General features: G+C 41.3%; 1 protein-coding gene across 1 annotated transcript; it reads left to right on the forward strand.

Annotated features, from left to right (window-relative positions):
- The first annotated feature begins 763 nt into the window (after positions 1 to 763).
- Positions 764 to 11,180, forward strand: uqcrc1 (ubiquinol-cytochrome c reductase core protein 1). Its single transcript, XM_083939752.1, has 13 exons — positions 764 to 894; positions 2,408 to 2,548; positions 3,149 to 3,235; positions 6,224 to 6,353; positions 7,583 to 7,781; positions 8,108 to 8,187; positions 8,280 to 8,395; positions 8,665 to 8,808; positions 9,785 to 9,945; positions 10,076 to 10,161; positions 10,242 to 10,330; positions 10,481 to 10,556; positions 10,648 to 11,180. Exons 1-13 carry the CDS (start codon positions 832 to 834, stop codon positions 10,710 to 10,712), a joined length of 1,437 nt encoding a protein of 478 aa, XP_083795878.1. The 5' UTR covers positions 764 to 831; the 3' UTR covers positions 10,713 to 11,180.
- The last annotated feature ends 10,321 nt before the right edge of the window (positions 11,181 to 21,501 follow it).

Below are 21,501 nucleotides of genomic sequence, written 5' to 3' on the forward strand. Positions count from 1 at the left end.
AAACGGCGCTGGGGCGCGGGGGGGTGAGAGGGAGGGGGGACAAGTACCCTAAAGTCCGGGTCTCGGTCCGGGAGGACAGTGTGATTACGCTCTTATACATCTGACCAGGCTGGGACTGGTCCAAAGGTTCGGTGTGGAGTTCAAGGTATTTAACCTCTAGTGAGGGTGTGCACAAGCCGATGATGTCACTGGAACCCTTTGTTCTCCAAGTGCCAACGACAGTCGTTGGAGTGAAAGTCGTTGGCTGTTCGAATTCATTTCAATTCAATCATTTCCTGCACAGAATATACCTTACCCCTGTTAAACTTAATCACATGAAAATTATTAATGATCACTTTGCTCATTGAAGACCCTTGGCACTTTTCTTCATGTTCATGTGTTTTGGGAGTGCCCGTCTGTGACACAAATTTGAAATTAGGTTGCGTCCAAATTATCCAGTTAGACACATGTATTAATAGCTGTATTTATTTGCTCTCTGAATGACCTCCCAACACATACGCAACAGGGGGGGCGGGGGGGTGTACAAGAGGGAGAAGACCCTAAAGGTGCGTTTCCTCAGCGCTTCTGCTGCGCTATCCCATGAATTCAACACACTCTCATTGGCGCCAATGGGGAAACTTTCTAATATGCACACACTTCTAAACCTGGATTCTTGGGTTAAAATAAAACAAATAAATGTGATGTAGTTCTTAATAACAAACAGCAGGGGCAGCAATACGCCATAGCTGCGTCAACTCTGCCTAGCTATAGAACAAGAAGAAGAGGCGGAGGAGGAGGAGGATACACGACAACAGCAGACCAGCAGACACCCCTTCCCTCGTAGTCTGAGAAATGGCGGCGTCCGTGTGCAGAATCGGGAGCACCGTGGGTCGAGCCCTCGCCAAAGCCCGCAGTGTAAGTATAACTTAACAGTCTTGTATTGAAGTGTCTAAGCGGAGTATCGGTACATTTCCTGCGGTGCTGTGAAGCTGACAGTGGGCTGCTCATTTAACGGGTTAGCTCAACGGTTAGCATTAGTTAGCTAACAGTGAATGCAAGGTCAACTCTCAAATGAAGCAGCACGTCTTGTAGCGACCACTTCCCACTTTGTATACGCTTTATTCAGATCAGCTGACGGTCGTTTCGGTCTTTCACACGGTCAGCAGCTGTAACGTTTGTCATTTGTCCTCATCTGTCCTCACACCGCAGATTAGCTCCCCGGCTAACATCGCTGTTAGCATGGTGACTTTGGAAATATGGCTGATGACAGTGACAGTCATGTACCTTTGAGATCGTCTTAATGTTTGAATGTTGGAAAAGTACTATTATACTGCGGCGAAGATTGCGTACTGACGATGGTTTTAGACTGTATGTGAAACCGGGTTGCGTAACTAAGTTAACAGTAATTTTAGCTCTAGCTGGGTTGCCAGATTTTGTATCAATATTGGGGGTTTTTTTCTGAAAAAGGAACAAAAACGACTTTAGTTTCAGTGCTATAAGACTATGAGCTCGCCCCAGCAATAGTCCACTTGACGTATAAAGATACAGATTTGCAACCACCACAAAGGATGCAAAAATGTCTAAAAAGATGCAAAAAATATCTTAAAATAGATGCAAACCATAACCTGACTTCAACTATAGGATTGATTTGCAGTGTCATTGCTCAACCTGTTCTTGGATAAATGTGTATTAAAGAATCATTATCGCCCAAGATTGTTCTCTGACATAATCACCCTTAATATTGAAAATACCTTCTGAATGGTTACATAGTTACATGACATTACCTTACAGTGTAGTGCTATATCACATCTTAGGCTTAGACTTCTCTTTTTTGATCCTTTGGGATGACTCCCGCAAGGAAAATGAGTTTCCAAGAGCCTTTAAAAACACAAGGGAAGTATAAAAAAATACAGTATAAGATTACCAATAAACTCTAGATAAATAAATACAGAAAGTAAAAAAAAAAACAGTAAGTAATAAACACTTAGTCAAATATCTATGAGGTGGATGTAAGAACACAGGTCAAATGAAATTCACAGAAAGTTAAATCAGATAATTTAAATGTACTGAATTTTACTGCTATTATATATATCTATATGCATCTATTTTAGTCATTGGCAGATAGCAGAAGGTGGCAGTGGTGTCAATGTCAACTGCCAGCCTTAAGGTTAGATGTTGTCCTATGCAACACATTTAAACTCTTGCTTAAATGTGAATGAATCAACAAGAGTCAGTTAAAGACATTCAGTACAATTTGACCAAAACCTAGAAAGTGGACCTCATCAGCTTCTTGTTGTATGATCACTTCATTCATTTTGTTTTTGCTCCTTCACCCTGGTCTCAGTGAGAAATCAGAGAGCACATGCCTCATAACCTTTGTGTGCTGTCATGTAAAATGTGTTGCTTCTTGGTGTTTCTGATTCTCCAGCCCATCCTGCTGTCTCTGAGGCGTGGACAGGCCTCCGTCAGCTATGCCCAGAGCCTTGTCGGAGCCCCTGAAACTCGCCTCACTACCCTGGACAATGGTTTGAGGGTTGCATCTGAGGAGACTGGACATGCCACATGCACTGTAAGAACACAGTAATAGGGTCTATTTGACAGCCATGTCAGATGTTTGATTGTGTTCCTAATGTCTTCTTTATCCATACTGAATTGAGTGTTTCTTATAATCAGACAAATTTATTCGTTTTGGTAATGATGTTCTCTTACCTTAGCTAAGCTGTCAGTTTCGGCTGTACTACAATGTTCCTCAGAGCTTCTGTTTTTCTGGGTATGACGTGTTTTTGAAAAACAGCTGACCAAGCCGGGAAAATTCAAAGTAAAGTTCTCTGATCCGGTTGTGTCGTTCCTCGCCCTGGTGCTGCCGGCAGAGAATGGTGTCCCAGGTGTGTGGGAGCTTTACTTTAAAGTTTCCCGGCCCAGTCGGCTGTTTTTTTAAAAACATGTCACACGCGAAAGAAAACAGAAGCTCTGAGGAAAACTGCAGTACAGAGGAAACTGTCAGCTAAAGTAAGAGAACATCTTTACCTAGAATAATCAATCAATAATCAATAATCATTTGTCTGATTTTAAGAAACACTCAATTCATGTCCAAGGTGGCTTTAGCACTTTATTGTCTTGGTACAGCATGTGTTGTTGTAGATCAACTCATATGTTTTCCCTATCGTAGGTCGGACTGTGGATCAATGCTGGCAGTCGCTATGAGAGCGAGAAGAACAATGGAGCAGGCTTCTTCTTGGAGCACATGGCTTTCAAGGTAGACATTAGTAGACTTCATGACCTTAAAGGCAGGGCTTGACATCAATCTTTTTTTTTTTAGTCGGGCGAGTGCCTAAGATGTATTACTTGCCAGATATGGAAAATGTCAGCCTATTAAAAATAATTCAAATCAAGATGGAAACAATTAAAAGGTAACAATGAAAGACCATTCTAGCTCATTTATTAATTATTTTACAGCTCAACATTACTTATATTTAGAAGGAAATCCTTCTGAATCACGAAACCGAGACAACAAATAGGCCTACAGCTGGTTTTATTAAAAGTAATTCAGTTATGGGTATCTTTTAATAACTGTTTTGAATTTTACACCCATAGTTTTATAACTGCAACCTACAGTGCATCGGGAAAGTATTCACAGCGTTTCACTTTTTCTACGTTTTATTACGTTACAGCCTTATTTAAAATTGTATTAAATTAATCTCTGTCCTCAAAATTCTACACATAATGCCTCATTATGACCACGTGAAAAAAGGTTTTCTTAAGAGTTTTGAAAATTTATTAAAATTAAAAAACAAAGAAATCACATTTACGTAAGTATTCACAGCCTTTGCTTAATACTTTGTAGAACTACCTTTGGCAGCCTCTACAGCCTCAAGTCTTTTTGAATATGATGCCACAAGCTTGGCACACCTCTCTTTAGGCAGTTTTGCCCATTCTTCTTTGCAGTACCTCTCAAGCTCTATCAGGTTGGATGGGAGACGTCTGTGCACAGCCATTTTCAGATCTCTCCAGAGATGTTCAATGGGATTCAAGTCTGGGCTCTGTCTGGGCCACTCCAGGACATTCACAGAGTGGTCCTGAAGCCACTCCTTTGAGATCTTGGCTGTGTGCTTGGGGTCGTTGTCCTGCTGAAAAATGAACCGTCGCCCTAGTCTGAGGTCAAGAGCACTCTGGAGCAGGTTTTCATCCAGGATGTCTCTGTACATTGCTGCATTCATCTTTCCCTCTATCCTTACTAGTCTGCCAGTTCCTGCTGCTGAAAAACATCCCCATAGCATGATGCTGCCACCACCATGCTTGACTGTAGGGATGGTATTGGCCTCGTGATGAGCAGTGCCTGGTTTCCTCCAAACATGATGCCTGGCATTCACACCAAAGAGTTCAATTTTTGTCTCATCAGACCAGATCATTTTGTTTCTCATGGTCTGAGAGTCCTTCAGGTGCCTTTTGGCAAATTCCAGACGGGCTGCCTTGTGCCTTTGACTAAGGAGTGGCTTTTGCCTGGCCACTCTGCCATACAGGCCTAATTGGTGGATTGCTGCAGAGATGGTTGTCCTTCTGCAAGGTTCTCCTCTCTCCACGGAGGAACGCTGGAGCTCTGACAGAGTGACCATCGGGTTCTTGGTCACTTCCCTGACCAACGCCCTTCTCCCCCGATTGCTCAATTTAGACGGCTGGCCAGCTCTAGGAAGAGTCCTGGTGGTTCCAAACTTCTTCCATTTACGAATGATGGAGGCCACTGTGCTCATTGAGACATTCAAAGCAGCAGATATTTTTCTGTATCCTTCCCAAGATTTGTACCTCGAGACAATGTTGTCTCTGAGGTCTACAGACAATTCCTTTGACTTCATGCTTAGTGTTTGCGCTCTGACATGCAGTCAACTGTGGGACCAGGTGTGTGTGCCTTTCCAAATCATGTCCAATCAACTGGATTTACCACAGGTGGACTCCATTTAAGCTGTAGAAACATCTCAAGATGATCAGTGGAAACACGATGCACCTGAGCGCAATTTTGAGCTTCATGGTAAAGGCTGTGAATACTTCCGTAAACTTAATTTCTTTGTTTTTTAATTTTAATACATTTTCAAAACTCTAAAGAAAACTTTTTTCACGTGGTCATAATGGGGCATTATGTGTAGAATTTTGAGGACAGAGATTAATTTAATACATTTTGGAATAAGGTTGTAACGTAATAAAATGTGGAAAAAGTGAAACGCTGTGAATACTTTCCGGATGCACTGTAGCAAGGCGGTAATGTAAATCCAGTAGCCTCAATTCAAACTGCTTAATTAGTATATGAATACAGTGGGTGGGATTGTCTGTCATCTTACTGTGAGAAGGAATCCAATGGTTGTCTAATATTTTAGAGTTTTAGGTTTGATTTGCTCATACGCACACGCACACACACACACACACACACACACACACACACACACACACACACACACACACACACACACACACACACACACACACACACACACACACACACCTGCTTAACAGGCCAGTTCACATCAAGACAATGCTAGGTAGATTCTATCCATATTTACAGATATATTTAAAGACGAGCATTGAAGCAACCACAAGACTGTCTGATTAAATAAAGATTGATAAAATAAACAAGTGATTAATTTGCACGCCAGCATGTTTTTCTGCTCTTTTGTCATAATTAACATGAAATACAGGTGCTGGAAAACACTTGAATTTTAATGTTGTGTTTTCAAGTTTTGAAAAACGCTTCGATTTTGAGTGAAGTGCTTGAAACTACTTGAAATTTAGGTTAAAAAGGATGCCAAGTCTACTTACAAACATGAAACCTTTTCCTTACTTGTCACCCTACTGTAGAATGCTGTCAACATAATTTTGGTTGCTTAAAGCACAATAACATCTAATTTAATTTGCTGAAGAAGTGCAATAATCAGTGTACTGTACATACTATATGTACTGCATAAAATATGTAATTTACCATGGCTGTAAGTTGCTTTAAAAACTTTGAAATGCAACTGGAAATGCTTAGAAAGTGCTTGAATTTGACTCTGGAAAAGGTGTATGCATATGCATCCTGGTGAGACAAACAGAACAGAGGACCACTCATTTAAAAAAAAAAAAAAAAATGCTCCGTAGTGCTACTAGAGGTCCCACAGAACCTTGTATCTGTTTCAGCTGAATGCAGTCGAGATATATCTACCTGTTAGTCAAACTATGCTATTATACAGTTCCTTCCACCTTTTGTTCTCTATCCCAGGGAACCAAGAAGTACCCTCAGACAGCCCTGGAGCAGCAGGTGGAGTCTATGGGTGCTCACCTGAACGCCTACACCTCCCGGGAGCACACTGCATACTACATGAAGACCCTTGCCAAAGACCTGCCCAAAGGTGAGATGACCCGCTTACAAGCAGTGAAACAATGCATCATAAGTAACATGTCTTCATTTCTGTTGGAGAACCACCACTGCCAAATTATTGCCTCCTCTGCTTCATTAAATCCCAATTACACGACTGCAGAACTGTCTGCTGTCTGCTGAACTTAAATGAACTGTCATACTCTCTGCTCGCTCCACTTTGAGGATGAGCAACCTGAACAGTGACAGGACGTCAGTCACTCGCAGTGTTACGACAACCAAGAATAGTCACTCACATTCACCTGTGCATTTTGACACAAAGTGGATCGTTTGCGCATTCAGAGCATAGGGAACTTAAATTAAGGTTCATTCATTCATATCAAAACAATTACAGCGCAAATACAGCCTTTTCTCCTCAGGCAGAGTGACAGATGGAAATTAATGTCTCGACGGCTGTGTTCCCATGAAACTGCACTCACGCGCTTGCACAAATTATGACAGCAGTAGCTTGGAAAATAGAAATATGGGCACTGAATGTGATGCATATACTGTTCATCAGTCCCTCTGCTATATAGACCTACTTCAGCGTGTGGTGTGGATCAAAGAGGCATTATTAAGGGGAGACCTGGGGGGGTTTTAAACATCTATAACGGCCTGAATTTTTGTGTTTGAGTTATCAAAGTTTGACAAAAAGAGCCCTATCCTTTTGTGTCCACTACATATGGCAATGTTTCCAACTTTACCATCTAAATCGCACAATTCATAAATTTATTAGTATAGCAAAATATCTATGATCACAGATAAAATACCTCACATGAGACTTCTCTCTAATCTTATTCAAGTTACATAATTCTAATTTCAACGGTATCAGTACTCATCAAAAATATAGACCCAGTCCAAAAGAATATTTTCATTCCTGAAAATCAGTGTTCTGCTGTAAAATCTGCACACTTCTTCACACAGCTAAGAAATTTCACTTGCAAGATCAGGAAGAAAGTGGTCATACATGAAACTGATCTCATGACTCTCTTCTTGGTGACGGTGGTGCTGTTATAACCATTGCCCATCTCCCCTTTGAATGAATAGATTCTTAAATTTGTTTGCCATGTGTCATTTTATTTCCTTTTTTTTAATATATATTACCTCTGACCACTGGCAGTACGTGCGCACCACCCAGGTACAATAAAATCCCTCCCCCCTCTGCACTATTTTGTATGGATTTGTGACTAACATCTTTGCTGTTTCTCTTTTGGGTTTTCCCAGCTGTGGAGCTGCTGTCGGAGGTGGTGCAGAGCTGCTCGCTGAACGAGGCAGATATTGAGCAGCAGAGGGGTGTGGTGCTGCGTGAGCTGGAGGAAATTGAGAGTAACCTGCAGGAAGTTTGCCTTGACCTGCTGCATGCTACAGCCTTCCAGGGCACTCATCTAGGACAAAGTGTGGTGGGACCCTCCAGCAATGCAAGGCAAGAAGAACAACACATACACACACATACACACACACACACACACACACACACACACACACACACACACACACACACACACAGGCACACACTTAAATATTAGTCACAATCACAGAATTGCTATCATCAAAGTCACACTGCTGTTGAAACAGTACAATGTTGTGATGATGCTAATTAGGGCTTCAAAACAACTATTCCTCATAATGTAACTTTAAACACTTTAAGTTTTTGCATTTCCTTTCAGTATTTTTATTCCATATAGTACTCAGTTCTGCACTACTGTGTACGTTACCAGCAGTTCTCAATAAACTATTCAATTCTCCCAGGAATCTGACCCGCCAGGACCTTGTGGACTACATCAACAGCCACTACAAAGCCCCTCGCATGGTGCTGTCTGCTGCTGGAGGTAAATCCTCTTTGTCCTAACACACGGTGTGACACAACACACCTTTCCTTTCTGGATTGACATGGCGTTTATCTGATGTGCTTCCTCTACAGGTGTGAACCACGAGGAGCTGGTCAGTTTGGCAAAATCTCACTTTAGCGGAGTGTCCTTCGAGTATGAGGGAGATGCCGTCCCTGTGTTGTCCCCATGTCGGTATACAGGCAGTGAGGTGAGATGTTATTTTTTTTCTTGAGTGTTTTGTGAGGTTTATTTCATGATCTCTTATTCCACTGCTGTTTCCCATGGCCATTAGTTAAAAAAAACAACAGAGTTTTGCACAATTAGAGACTAATTTCAAGTGAGTTAATGTCTATTTGAGATGGATGGTTGATGCATTAGATATGAGTCTGGCCTGTGACAGAACAGAGAGCATGGGTAGGGATATTCTTTTCACAGTTGTTAATTGTTTGCATCTGTTCCTTTCCTGCCTCTCCTCAGATCCGTATGCGTGATGATGGTTTGCCTCTGGCACACATTGCCTTGGCTGTGGAGGCAGCCAGTGCCGCTAGCCCAGACGTCGTGCCACTCATGGTGGCCAATGCCATCATCGGCAGCTATGACATCACCTATGGTGGTGGAAAGGTTGGTGAAATAGGTTTTTGTACAGGCTTGTTTGTTTATGCAATTAAGAAAAGAAAACAATGATGAAATTGGAAGCTGCAACTAATACCTCCTAAAGTGAAATTGTCTCATTCAGCAGTGTCCCCTTTAAGCTTTGCCCCCTTGAAGGGGTAGACTATGATCCTCTCTGAAGTCTTCGGTCAGGGGTCTCCCCCTGTCTCTTGACCACTCGGGAGAAACAGACCAGAAATACGCAACAGCTGCTAAAAGAGTCATGGAGTGCTCCTATCTGACTGGAAAAGGGATTTTAGATATAGTATTGTTTTGTTTACTGAAAGGTAAAATATATTATTTAAAAAATATATTATAACATGCATATATCTCATTTGTTTTTTGGATAACGATAAAACACTATTATAAGCACATTAGTGGGGTGTTCATTGTCAGGTTGACAATGTGTGGAATGTTCTGTTCGCTATGAACGTTTTTACGGTCTGTTTATATTTTCCATCATATTTTTCTGTTAACACTTTCTGTACTACTTTAACAGTGTATTGCTGTAATTATCATATTGTCACAGTTCTCAGAGTGCTTTGCCTGGGTCCATGCCTTTTGAATCCACAAACTCTTAATGAGGCCACTTATTTATCTGGCATTTTGATGTGAAAGTGGTGTTGCTGATGGATCACAATCACGTTGGTTAAACGTGTGCTCACGTCATAGGCTACTCCATCGCTACAATAAAGTCTATGGTCGGTACATTTTTGGCTGTGTTTACTATAGGAAGCGGGTCAATTTGGTCCTATAACAGTTTGAAAAGTCTAGAGTTGCATGATTGAATTGTGATTGTGTAACTTGTTGACATTTCTTTCTAGTAAGCAAGGTCAACCTAACAGCATAAATATCTCATCTTACTACCTGATGCTGGTGTGATTATTAATTCACTTTGATTGTGAACAGTTGAATATCAGCGCCCCTTCCTTACTCTTACCTGCAGCATTTGAGCAGCCGCTTGGCTCGCCTGGTAGCAGAGGAGGACCTCTGTCACAGCTTCCAGGCCTTCCACTCCTCCTACAGTGACACCGGCCTGCTGGGCATTTACTTTGTGACTACTAAGCACCAAATAGATGATATGATGCTCCTGGCCCAGAATGCCTGGTCAGTAATGCCTCCAGGACAAAGACACACACATGCTCACATTCCACCATAACTGTAATGTTCTGTGACATTTAGTTATAGGACAGTGTGCATATTTTGACTTATTTCCTCCACTTTCTTCTTACCGCAGGATGAACCTGTGTACCGCAACAACGGAGAGTGATGTAGCCAGAGCCAAGTACGCGCTAAAGGCCAGCCTAGTTGGACAGCTCAATGGTACGTAACATCCCGCATTTAGACAAACGCATGTGCAGACTTCTCTGAATCACAAGTAAACACACCTGTTTGTCTTTTAGGAACAACACCAATTTGTGACGACATCGGCAGACACATCCTGAACTACGGGCGGCGTATTCCTTTGGCAGAGTGGGATGCCAGGATTGATGTGAGTTGAAGCTCTGAATCAGAGTTCTAACCTGGGCGGTTTATATGGTCGAGGGGAGAAAATGTGGTTTGTGAAGCAGTGCTGTTTTAAAACTGGCTAAGTCATCTAGTCTGTCAGTGCTCTGACTTGCCTCTAAATCTCTCCTTTTAGGCCGTGACCCCCAAGATGGTGCGCGACGTCTGCTCCAAATATCTCTACGATAAGTGTCCTGCTGTGGCAGCTGTTGGTGAGTTCTTTGTGGTTTTAGTATTATTTACAGCAGTTAGGAATCATGCTGTAATATGTTCTCTAATCTGTCCTTCCTGCTTCTCCACCAGGCCCTGTCGAGCAGCTTCCCGACTACAACAGAACACGCAGTGGCATGTACTGGCTGAGGTTTTAAAACACGTTGTTGTGTTGCTCCGTGTGTCCCGGGTTTGCTTCTCATCTTCCTCCTCAACCTTAGCCCGCTTTCCGCCCACTATCACTGCGAGAGCCTGAGGATTGTCCGATCTTTGTCTTGACAGCACATTCATCCTCTCTCTTCTCCCTGCCCCCCTCTCTTATCCCGCCCACTGATCACTCTTAGTTAGCCAGGGGGGGGGCAGCCAGTCTGCACATTGTGAGTTCTGAAATTACACATTGGTTACCTCTTGATTGTACTGTGCAGGTCCTCATTACCTGGTAGAGACTTGCAGAGGGGAGAGAGGGCAGACTTAAATATTAAATAATCATCTACTGGACACAGCCGGTACTGAATACAACCAGTTTGGAGCAAGAGTATATTTATAATTTCTGTAACATTTGTTTCTGTCCTCTATTGTACATAACAGAAGCTCTCATTCCGAAAATAAAAAATACTTTAAAACACTGCCTGTGTGGTTTGTCACATGTACTTTAATATGTGACATATTGCATTTCAAAGTTTCAAGTACGAAACACATTTTAAATTAAATCTTTAGATCTTCTTACGGCTTTGTTGATTTGGTTGAGAGCAGCACAACTAAAGGAAATCTTTTCAAGCAGTAACATGCTGTATGTAGGCCTAATGATAATCCTGTTTTGATTTTAGTTTAGGTTCAGGTCCCTCTCACTGACCTCATTCTGTAGGTCAAATCAATCTTTATTTATATGGCACTTTTCATACAACCTGAACAACAAAGAAACACCATGAAAACCCAAACCTACACACAGATACACAAAGACATACACACCAACGCACATACACTAGCTGTTGGTGGTGAGGAAGAAGCCACCTTTGGGGGCCGCACATAGCGAGTGGAATCACTCTCCATGACCACGGGGCACCACAGGGATCACTCCAGCCCAAGCAGACAGGAGTACAGTGGGTTTTTTTTTTACAAAACAGTAAAATAAGATAAAAAAGAATATAAGATTTAAAAAAAAAGTAAAGTAAGATAAAAGTAATAGAAGCTAAAAAACATTCTCTGCCCTCAAGTTCTCCGGCAGACTGTTCCACAATCGGGGGCCATAATAACTGAATGCCGCCTCCCGTGTGTTATAGTTCTTACTCGTGGTATGGTTAAAAGGCCAGCAACAAGGGTCGATAGAGTAAAAGTATTGCAGATAAATAAGAAGGCCCGAGACTATTTAAACATTTAAAAACTAGTAAAAGAACCTTAAAATCGATCCTGAAGTGCACGGGTGTGCGAATGCAGCGATATTAAAACTGGTGTAATGTGCTCTCGCCCTCTGGTCCTCGTAAGCACGTGTTGTTCTGTAATAATTATAAGTTGTACATCTTCATTTTGGGAAGACCAGAGAGCAGGACATTACAATAATCTAAACGACAAAGCATGCATCAGCACCTCCGTGCTGGCCTGAGAGAGAAACGGGTGGACTCTGGCCATATTCTCAAGATGGTAAAAACCTATTTTTGTTATATTTTTGATGTATGGAATAAAAGAGAGCTCAGTCCAAGGTCACACCCAGATTTCTTACAGAATTTGAGGGTTTGAAATCCTGTTACATTGGTAAAAGTTTCTCTCTCTGGCCTTCAGGACCAATGACTAAAACCTCTGTTTTGTCCTGGTTAAGCTGCAGGAAGTTTGCTGCCATCCATGACTTGACGTCTACAATGAAATGTTAAAAAGGACATCAATAGGCCCTGTGTCATCAGGAGATACAGCAATGTTCAGTTGCGTATCATCAGCATAACTATTAAAACTGATGCCGTTCCTCCTGATGACGCCCCCAAGGGGAAGCATTTGAAGATTAAAAAGAGTTGGACCTAAAATTGACCCTTGGGGAACCCCACACTTTATCTTATGGGTCCCTGAAGAACAAGTATCCATACTTAGAAAGAAACTTCGATCAGTAAGGTAGAGCGTGAACCAGTAAAAAACAGTACCAGAGCGGCCGACCAGGTTCCTCCAGGTCTATTTAACAAAAATGTGAAGGTCTACTGTATCCAAGGCGTAGTTGTATCCAGTAGTACCAAGACTGTGAGTTTATGATTATCTAAATTACACCTGATGTCATTTAAATTTTTTAAAAGTGCTTTCTCTGTATATCGGTTCCTCCTTAAACCAGACTGATGGGTCTCTAAAATATGATTTTAGTATAAAACATGTTTACTTGATTAAAAACAAGTTTTACTAAAATTTTACATAAAAATGGTAACCTGGATACAGGCCGGTAGTTATTTAAAACATTTTGGTCAAAATCACTCTTCTTCAGAAGGGGCTCCACCACCGCTGTTTTAAAGGAGGTGGGGAAGACACACTCGTCTGAAGAGAGCAATTCACCAGATGCAACAGCTGTGCCTCAAAGACTCCAGAGAGTGTTAAAAAATGATGGGGGAATTGGATCTAAAAGGCAGGTTGTGGGCTTTACCTGGGAGAAAGCCCGACCAAGTGTCCTCTCTCCAGTGTTTCCTCCGGTAAAAGCAATTATGCAGTCGTTAAAATCTGTTTTTCTTCTATTGTGGTCTGCAAAGTCCTCACAAAGGGCATTTCTGGTGCTTTGGAGGATTTTTAAAAACTTGAGTTAGTTAAAAGATCAATTGTGTAAAATAGGAATCTGGGGTTATTTTTAAGGTCAATGATTTGTTTTTTGAAGTGGGAGATTATTGCTCGTTTGACTGTGTTATTGTAAATTTTGAGGTTTTAACATAAACTTTCATAGTAAACTGTTAACTTTGATTTCCTCCATCTTCTTTCAGCACTCCTGCATTCCCTTTTGAGTTTTATTTTTTTAGCTTCCTCGGTTCTCCATGGGGGTGTAAGGTGTCGTTTTAATTGTTTTAATAAAAAGTGGAGCTACTGAGTCCAGTGTTGTCTTTATTTTATTGTTCAGGTTTTCAGTGATAAGATCGCAGGGTGCTGGTAAAATTTGGGCAGGAGTTCTCAGTCAGATCTGGATCAAACTTGCTGCCACTTCAGAAGTTAGGTAGCGTTTCCTCACTGTTCTCACAGCAGGGGCCTCCCACTGATAAAAAAAAACTGGTGATTGGAAAAAACACACAAAAGTGGTGAGATACAGCCAGGTCCACAGCAGAGGGCGCTCCATTGGACAGGCCAAAAGAAATAACCAGGTCCAAGGTGCGCCCTCTGCTGTGGGTCGGCTGCATGACATGTTGCTTAAAATCAAGGCAGTTTAAAAGGTTTAAAAAGTCTCTGGACATTGAGTCTGAGGCGATGTCCATGTGTGGGTTAAAATCACCAAAATTCTGTTAAAAGTGGTTTGAATAATTGATAAAAATTCTGATAATTAATTTATAAAATAAGTAGGATACTAAGGTGGTCTGTAGACAATAGGTGCACTGCTAAAAATGAAGGCATGGTACTCAAATGCTGAGTAGCTGTTGAAAAAAAGACTTTGTTTATGTTCATGGTGTTCTTTATAATTGAAGCAGTGCCACCCCCTCGTCTGCACCCTCTGCACCCCCTTGTTGAAAATAAAAAGTTAAAATTTGGTGGGGAAGCCTCAGTGAAGACAGCAGGTGCATCAGTGCCAAGCTGTGTATCTGTAAGGAGAATGCTGTCCAGGTTATTATCTAAAATTATATAATCTATAATAAAATACTTGTTTAAAAGAGAGCGCACATTCAGCAAAGACATTTTAATGTCTGTGCTGAATGTGCGCTCTTCATGTTTTAGGAGTGGAATGTTAAAAACACAATTGGATCTAAAAGCAGTCCTGGGTTTTATTTGTCTGTGTAATAATAATTTTGATCTTGTGGATATTTTGTCCTTTGCCACTGGGGTCACTGAGGGAGGGGCGTGTATGGTGGAGGTAGGCGCGGTGAAGGTGAGTGTGAGTGAGGTGAACAGGGCCTGTGTGGGTGCAGTGAGTTAGGAGGTGCTGGTGGTGCAGGACCGGATAGTCAGGTCAATGTTGACGGATAAAAATTTTGACCCCTCCTGATTAGGGTGCAGGCCGTCGTGTTTAAAAAGGCGGTGTCTGTTTAAAAAAGCCATAAAGTTGTCCACAAGTGGAATACTTTTACCCAGGCAGTATCCTTTAACCCACAGGTGCAGCTGGTGCGGCGGGGGAAGCAGGCCGGAAATAATCAGTCGCTTCCCCGTATCCAGCAGGCGGTTCACCATGGACCTGAAGTTCTGCTTGAGGACCTCAGACTGGTGGTTCTTTAAATCATTGGTACCAGCAGGCAAGTGTTTTATATTGTGCTGCATAACCACTCACATTACACAGAATGTGTTGATATAAGAAGTAAGGCCATAAGGAAAATGCACTTTGTCTTTGCTGCTTCCACATTTAAGTCTATGTTTATTGCCAGGACAGGAATCCATACATCAAAGAATTCCAGTGCCACTGTCCAGCAGTCAGAAGGCAGACAATAAAAAACATTGAGCACGGCTGTCTTATTTTTTCTCCTAAATGCAAATTAGTCTACTTTTCATCTTTTGTCGTCTGCTTATTACCAATTGCGATCATGAACAGAATAATCAGATTGCCGTTACTGATCAAATTAATTGTGAGGAGATGCTCTCTGGTACAAAACCTACGTCATTAGGCAACTTGCATGATAAATAAGGACCTGCTGTGACATATGTTGGGCCTTGAATCATAGAGATGACATCATCTTAGACTCGTGCAGTCCTGTGTATCATCCAGTATCTGTGACCATAATGCTTTGGGTATACAACACAGGACATTAATGTTTGCTGCATTATGACATCTGTGTGACCCATGTTTGTTTATCTGAGGTTAATTGAGACGGCTTGTAATCCTGAAGGCCCCCGAGGGCCCAACTATCGGAATCAGGCTGCACTTGTAATATTCATATCATTATTCAGATGAGGGTAAGGCCCTTGATGGGCTGGACTAGAGGTGACTCAGGAAACGAGGTAGGCTTTGTCTCGGTCTCCCCCTGGGCCTGACATGCCCCTTCCTCCTCTTTCTTCTCCAGAGGGCTTTCTCTACGATTGCTCCCGTCTAACCTCCGAACACCCCCAGCTCTCCTATGTTCTGTAAATAGATTTGTGTTCTCAGACATTATGTTCCTTTAAGTAACAGCATGCAGTGTCCAGAATTTTGATTTTGTTTTTCCATGTCATACCTGGCACACATCAGGGTGCCACACAAGAACACACATGCACAAAGCTGGGGTGACTGCCATTACACAAAATCACATCTGAGAAGTTGACATCTCTAAATAGCAGACACTGATTTTTGGATCTCTCATCAAGCTTTATTGTTTCAGAATTGAAACCCCAGGAGCAAATTTGCACTTTTCATTCTACTTCAATGAAACACAAGAAATGCCTCCCTTAACTCTAATTGATGACACCACATTAAGCAGCTGTTACTCTACTCAACTAAATGCTCCCTGTAGAATTGAATCACTGTCACAGTAATGTGGAAGAATTGGGAATACTTTTTTTTGTTGCAGTTTGTGATGTAAGCTGCTTGTTTTTGGTCCTGGAGATTTGCCTGCAGTCTGACCCATTGATGGGGAAATGTATTTAGTAAAATTATTAAAACAAACAAGTATAGAGTGCATGCATGAGCATACTTTCTGAGACCCTGGTGATCTACTGGGCTAAAGATGAGAAACCATGTTTCTCTCAGTGAGATTTTTACTCTTTAAAGAATAATGTCTTTCTTAACACCTGATCCTGGAATAGCAGAGATGCCTGGCAGTCACTGTGGGATACATTGTGATCCATGATCTTGTTTACTGCCATCCACTCTCCATGCCTACACCACATCACAGCAAGAGCTATGAAATCAACCTGAATGTTTAGGAAAATTATTGTAGACATTCACTCAGAGTACTAACACAACCTAACTACAAATATGATCACAACAATCTGTAAACACATTGAAACTGGCAATGCTATTGGTCTTACCACAATCTTAAACACATTGTAATGAGTACACTATGGTGATCCATGGTCTGCATGGATGATTGACAACACAGGAAGTCATTGCACCAGGATCAGAAAGGGATGTTTTTTGCAGCGTGCTGGTACTTAACCTGTAAACGGAGATGGTGGGTCTCAGTTGTGATTTGACTGCCGACTGGGGCAACTATCCAATTCATTCTATACAAACTATTGTGATTACCATCATGTTATTTTTAGAAAGAAAGACAGCAATGAGTGTAGAGGAAATTAGATGAAATGAGGGGAGGGTGATGGGTTGAGATGTAAAAGATAAACAGAGAGGAAGGGGCAGTGTCACTGCGAAGACCGACGGATGAAGACAAAGAACGTGGACGAGAAGGCAGAAGTCCAGTTGAAGATCCGACTGCGTGCCACACAGGTCGATCCTCCAGTAGCTGAAGAAGAAACTTGGAGACATCACATACAGTATCATAGGAGATCTGAGGGTCAAAGACAAGAGATCATTAACAAAGCCCTGCTTTAGACCAGAGGAAGGAGAAGTGCCTTTTTGTCAAGTTACCAACTTCTAACTGCGGTGACACTGAGTAAGTATTCATTAGGATTATGACACTTTATAATGCTGACTAGGTTTATCTGAACATATGTCAGAATATACTGCATAATGTATTAGAAAGTTGGACAAAGTATTAGAGATTCTATAATTGAAAATGCAGAAAACTAACCCACAAACACATATATATATATATATAGTGTGTTTCAACATGTCTTTTTCTGAGCTATATTTCCAATAATTATCCAATTACTGCACTGTGCATTGGCAGGGGACTACTGAGTAAGTGGTAGTTCCAGAAAATGACAAACAAAATATTAGGAACTTTATGCTACTGTTGAGTTGCATTATAATTATATTCCCATCAGAATATCCCTGTTTTTCATCACTAGCCTTGTTTTACGACTAGAGGGATTTGCATATAGTAAAGAATGGTTGTTTTCACATGTTTGTTTTTTTGTTAAAATTATTGCATGATCAAGAGAAGGCTTGCAGTGTCACAATTTTGTGCTACTGGCTGATCTGTTTTTCTCTCCCTGCAGTCCTGACCATGAGAAGTGTGCGTGTGTGTTTCTGCCTGGCTCTGCTGCTGCCCTGGTGTGTCCAGAGCCAGAGCAGCAGTACCGCTCTTGCTAAACTTGATGAAGACACACAGAGGGATGTGCTGGCTGTCGACATCCTAAACCGCAGCGGCGTGTTGAACTCATTGCTCCGATCAGAGCATCGCACTTTGCTCAGACGAGAACGAGCCCCGCGCCCAGCCTCCCAGGTTCCAAAGAGAGCCCAGCAGGGGTCCCGCTTCGCCCTGTCCCTTGATGTTCCCACCAGCATCCTCAGTGTCCTCATAGACCTGGCCAAGAACCAGGACATGAGAACCAAGGCAGCAGCAAATGCAGAACTGATGGCACGAATAGGCAAGAGGAAATAAACCGTGGGGCTCCTGGGAGTTGTCAGGGGCTCTATCACCTCATGGAGGGGTTAACTTCTTGCATTGTGGCACCGACACCTGGTTTAAAACAATGTTAGTTCAGTCATTATGGTCACTATCTGTCCTTTAGAGCTTAGATCTGCTTTACTTTTATATTACCTCATTCTACATCCAAACCACTCCATGGACTGACTCTTGGAACAGAAGTAAATAGAAAGAACGAGGTAAAACAAAAGGACACTGCAAACAAAGAAAGATGAAGCTGGTCTTTTGTCTCAGAGATTATTCACCCATGGGTCAGAAACTGTGATCAGGCTCTGAAATCTGTTTCTTGTGTTTGTATGTGTAATCTTGAACTCAAAGAAAAGGTTGTTCAATTAAATCCAATATGATTATATTTCTTTCTCAAGTCTAATTCATTTCATTCTGCATTGATATCTGGCTTATAATTACAAGCATCAGCAACCCATAAAGCACTAATAAATGTGTCTGAGCCAAATGAGCTTGCGTCACCCACAACAGTCATATCTGATATGTGATAACAGGACAAAGACATTGGCAGGATATTGACCTCTGAAAGAAGAACAGGCCCTTTCTATAGACCTTTGTTCACTGAAACTTGATAAAATTGGAAAACATGTCGCAGCTATTTTAAGTCTGATGCATTATCTGCTCTACATTACACAATATCTGTGGCATGAATCATCTGCGCTCCTGCATCGAGCATGAAATGTGAAGCAACAGAGTGAAATAAACTGCTCATCTGATTCACATTTGAGTTTGTTCTGTTTTACGCTGGTCATGACCTTGAATTATTTCTTGTATCACTTCAGGCTGTGGTAGCTTCGATTCTATAATAGTTGGGCAACTATACTGTTGTGGAAATGCATCTGTTCAATAAAGATCAACAGGATCAGCTTTTTCTCCATGGTTTATTTGACAAAGTATTTTTCTCTGCAGGCAGAAATAAGTTAAACTCCTGCCGTCTCATGCACAAAGCTCTGAGTCAGAAGAAGTGACCCTGAGTTCAGTAGCATCTTCCTTTTGAGGAGGAATCCAACTTACAGATTAGGTCACAAGGGCAAAGACTCAGCTGGGTGACATCTTCAGACAAAGCTTTCTCTCAGACTCGTCACAACAAGATTTTACAGGAACAGGATGCACAGGTCAAAAATGGGTTCTCTGGGATTATCTCATGTCATGTGGCAGACTATATACAAACAGGGCATCAGTCTTGTCATTGAATAAGGTTTACACAGGAGATGCAGGATTCACATCTGATCTAATAAAGATTCTGATTATAAATTACAAACATCAAAAAAGTCCACAATACACAAATGCAAATATTACTAGAATATGATGCAGCTATACTGTAACGGCCACTAAGAAGTCACTACTGCAAATTATACAGCAAGTTTTAGGTCTGACTCCCGGCCTTTTTGAGGGACTTAAATGAATCTGTGGCCCTGTAAAATTTCAATATTATGGAAATCACAGACTGTGAACGCCCAACCTCTGTCTGATGGTTGAGAGGGTCGTCCCTTTGGCCTTCATTTGGACAACCTGCTGTCTCAGGGTTTCACCTTAGAGCGGCTCATCATCTTGCAAAGTAACCAGGAGAGCTGCAGATAAATAGGATGTGTCCAACAATTAAGTAAATTGTCACCAGGTGCCAGATTAACATCGCATTACTGAGAAGGCCCCGCAACATTTTTGTTCACAAAATAAAGGTTTTTGTTGAAGTGTCTTGGTTATTTAAAACAACTTGCTAGTGCAGCAGTGGTATAACTGATATTATATCAAATTCTGAACAATAGAAAAATAACAGTATTTCAGAATAAATTAATAATTAACACTTTGTTCTCTAATTTTGATCTCCACTGTATGTTTATCCAGCAGTTATTCAGACATAAGCATTTGAATGTTGCCCAAGCTGGCATCAGGAAGCACAGGTTTCTTTTTATGTTGCTGTTATAATATTGTACAATAATCTATTTAAGGAAGCCTAAATGATTTTCTTAGGCTTCTTCTATAGAAATTATCACAGGCAATACACCACACGGAAAATGCTGTTGTAAAAATAGAGTAGTACAGCTTTGTCTACAGCCTCGTAGGCCGGCGAAGTGCAGAAATGTGCACAAAAAAAACCAGAAACAAAAACCTCCATTCATCATCACAAGGCAGTTATCGCATTAAACATTTAACTGGATTGAACTGTTTGTTTATGTCATGACTGCACTCCTCCTCCAGGCTAACCACCATCTTAATTTAGCCTTTTCAGTTTGGGTTTAACAGACAAGTGTATTTCTGCCACAGTTTTTAATATTACGGGAAATGAACTGGAACAAAAGCTGTTAAAAACGCCAACTGTGCAACATTTTAGGTAGGTTACCACTTCAGTATTTGATTCTACTTTAGCTATTCTGCCCTACAAAGCCTAAATGCACTAACTACGAAACCACTAATAACATGATTTCTGCACAACCTTTGGTCTGAAAGTAAGAAGGTTAGGATTTAATTGATAACAATTATTAAATGGCAAACTAGTAAACCATAATCCATCATCAGTGTGTCAAATATTAATTTGTTGGGACAATAAACAAACTTTCAAGACATGTTTTTACCTTACATTTTTTGCGTAGTTAGGCTACTTAGATGTACATCAACTTTTATTTATTATTTTATAAAAAGTGATTATAGCTACCCAGCAGTGGTGGGGGCAATTCAATGTGTAACAGAAAGTTTTTCCTACCTGCAGAGTCTAAACTGAAGCAGTTCGTCTTTTGTCCACATGGTGTCCTCAAAGTGTTTCTCTCCCAAACACACTACAATTTACAAGTATTTCACTATGACTATTGAGACGATCAGAGGAAGAGAAATAAGTCGAAATGATGCAAAGTGTAGACCTTCAGCAGGGTTAACACAATGGTTACCACAGGTGTACATAGGCAGTGACGGGCTCGTGTGGCTGCACTTGACAGCAGGAACAGTCCGTGGAAAGTAAGTTTGAATGGTTTACTGTTACACCTCATGTCACGTTGTCTTTCATTTGGTGTGTTTCATATTTTGTTCTATGAAATATTAAATAAGTTTGGCATTATGACAGTGGCAGCAGTCTTTATTTGAGGTGACCTATTTTCTGTAGAAGGCCTCTCTTTTAGTGGTTGTATATTTCTAAGTAAGTGTTGTAAGTGAGGGATTAGTTTTTATCTCTATGCTGAAGCCTAGCCTGTGTGTTATCTTAGCAAACAAGACGCTGATTTTCTCCAGTTCCTTGTATCGTGTTACTCTAACAGAACCCCAAACCTCCTCTGAAAATCCCACATTTTAATTCACACTTTTTTATACAGTCTATGTTCACACTACAGAAAGTCTTCAC

Source organism: Echiichthys vipera (assembly GCF_963691815.1).
Source record: "Echiichthys vipera genome assembly, chromosome: X".
Classification (NCBI taxonomy): Eukaryota; Metazoa; Chordata; class Actinopteri; order Perciformes; family Trachinidae; genus Echiichthys; species Echiichthys vipera.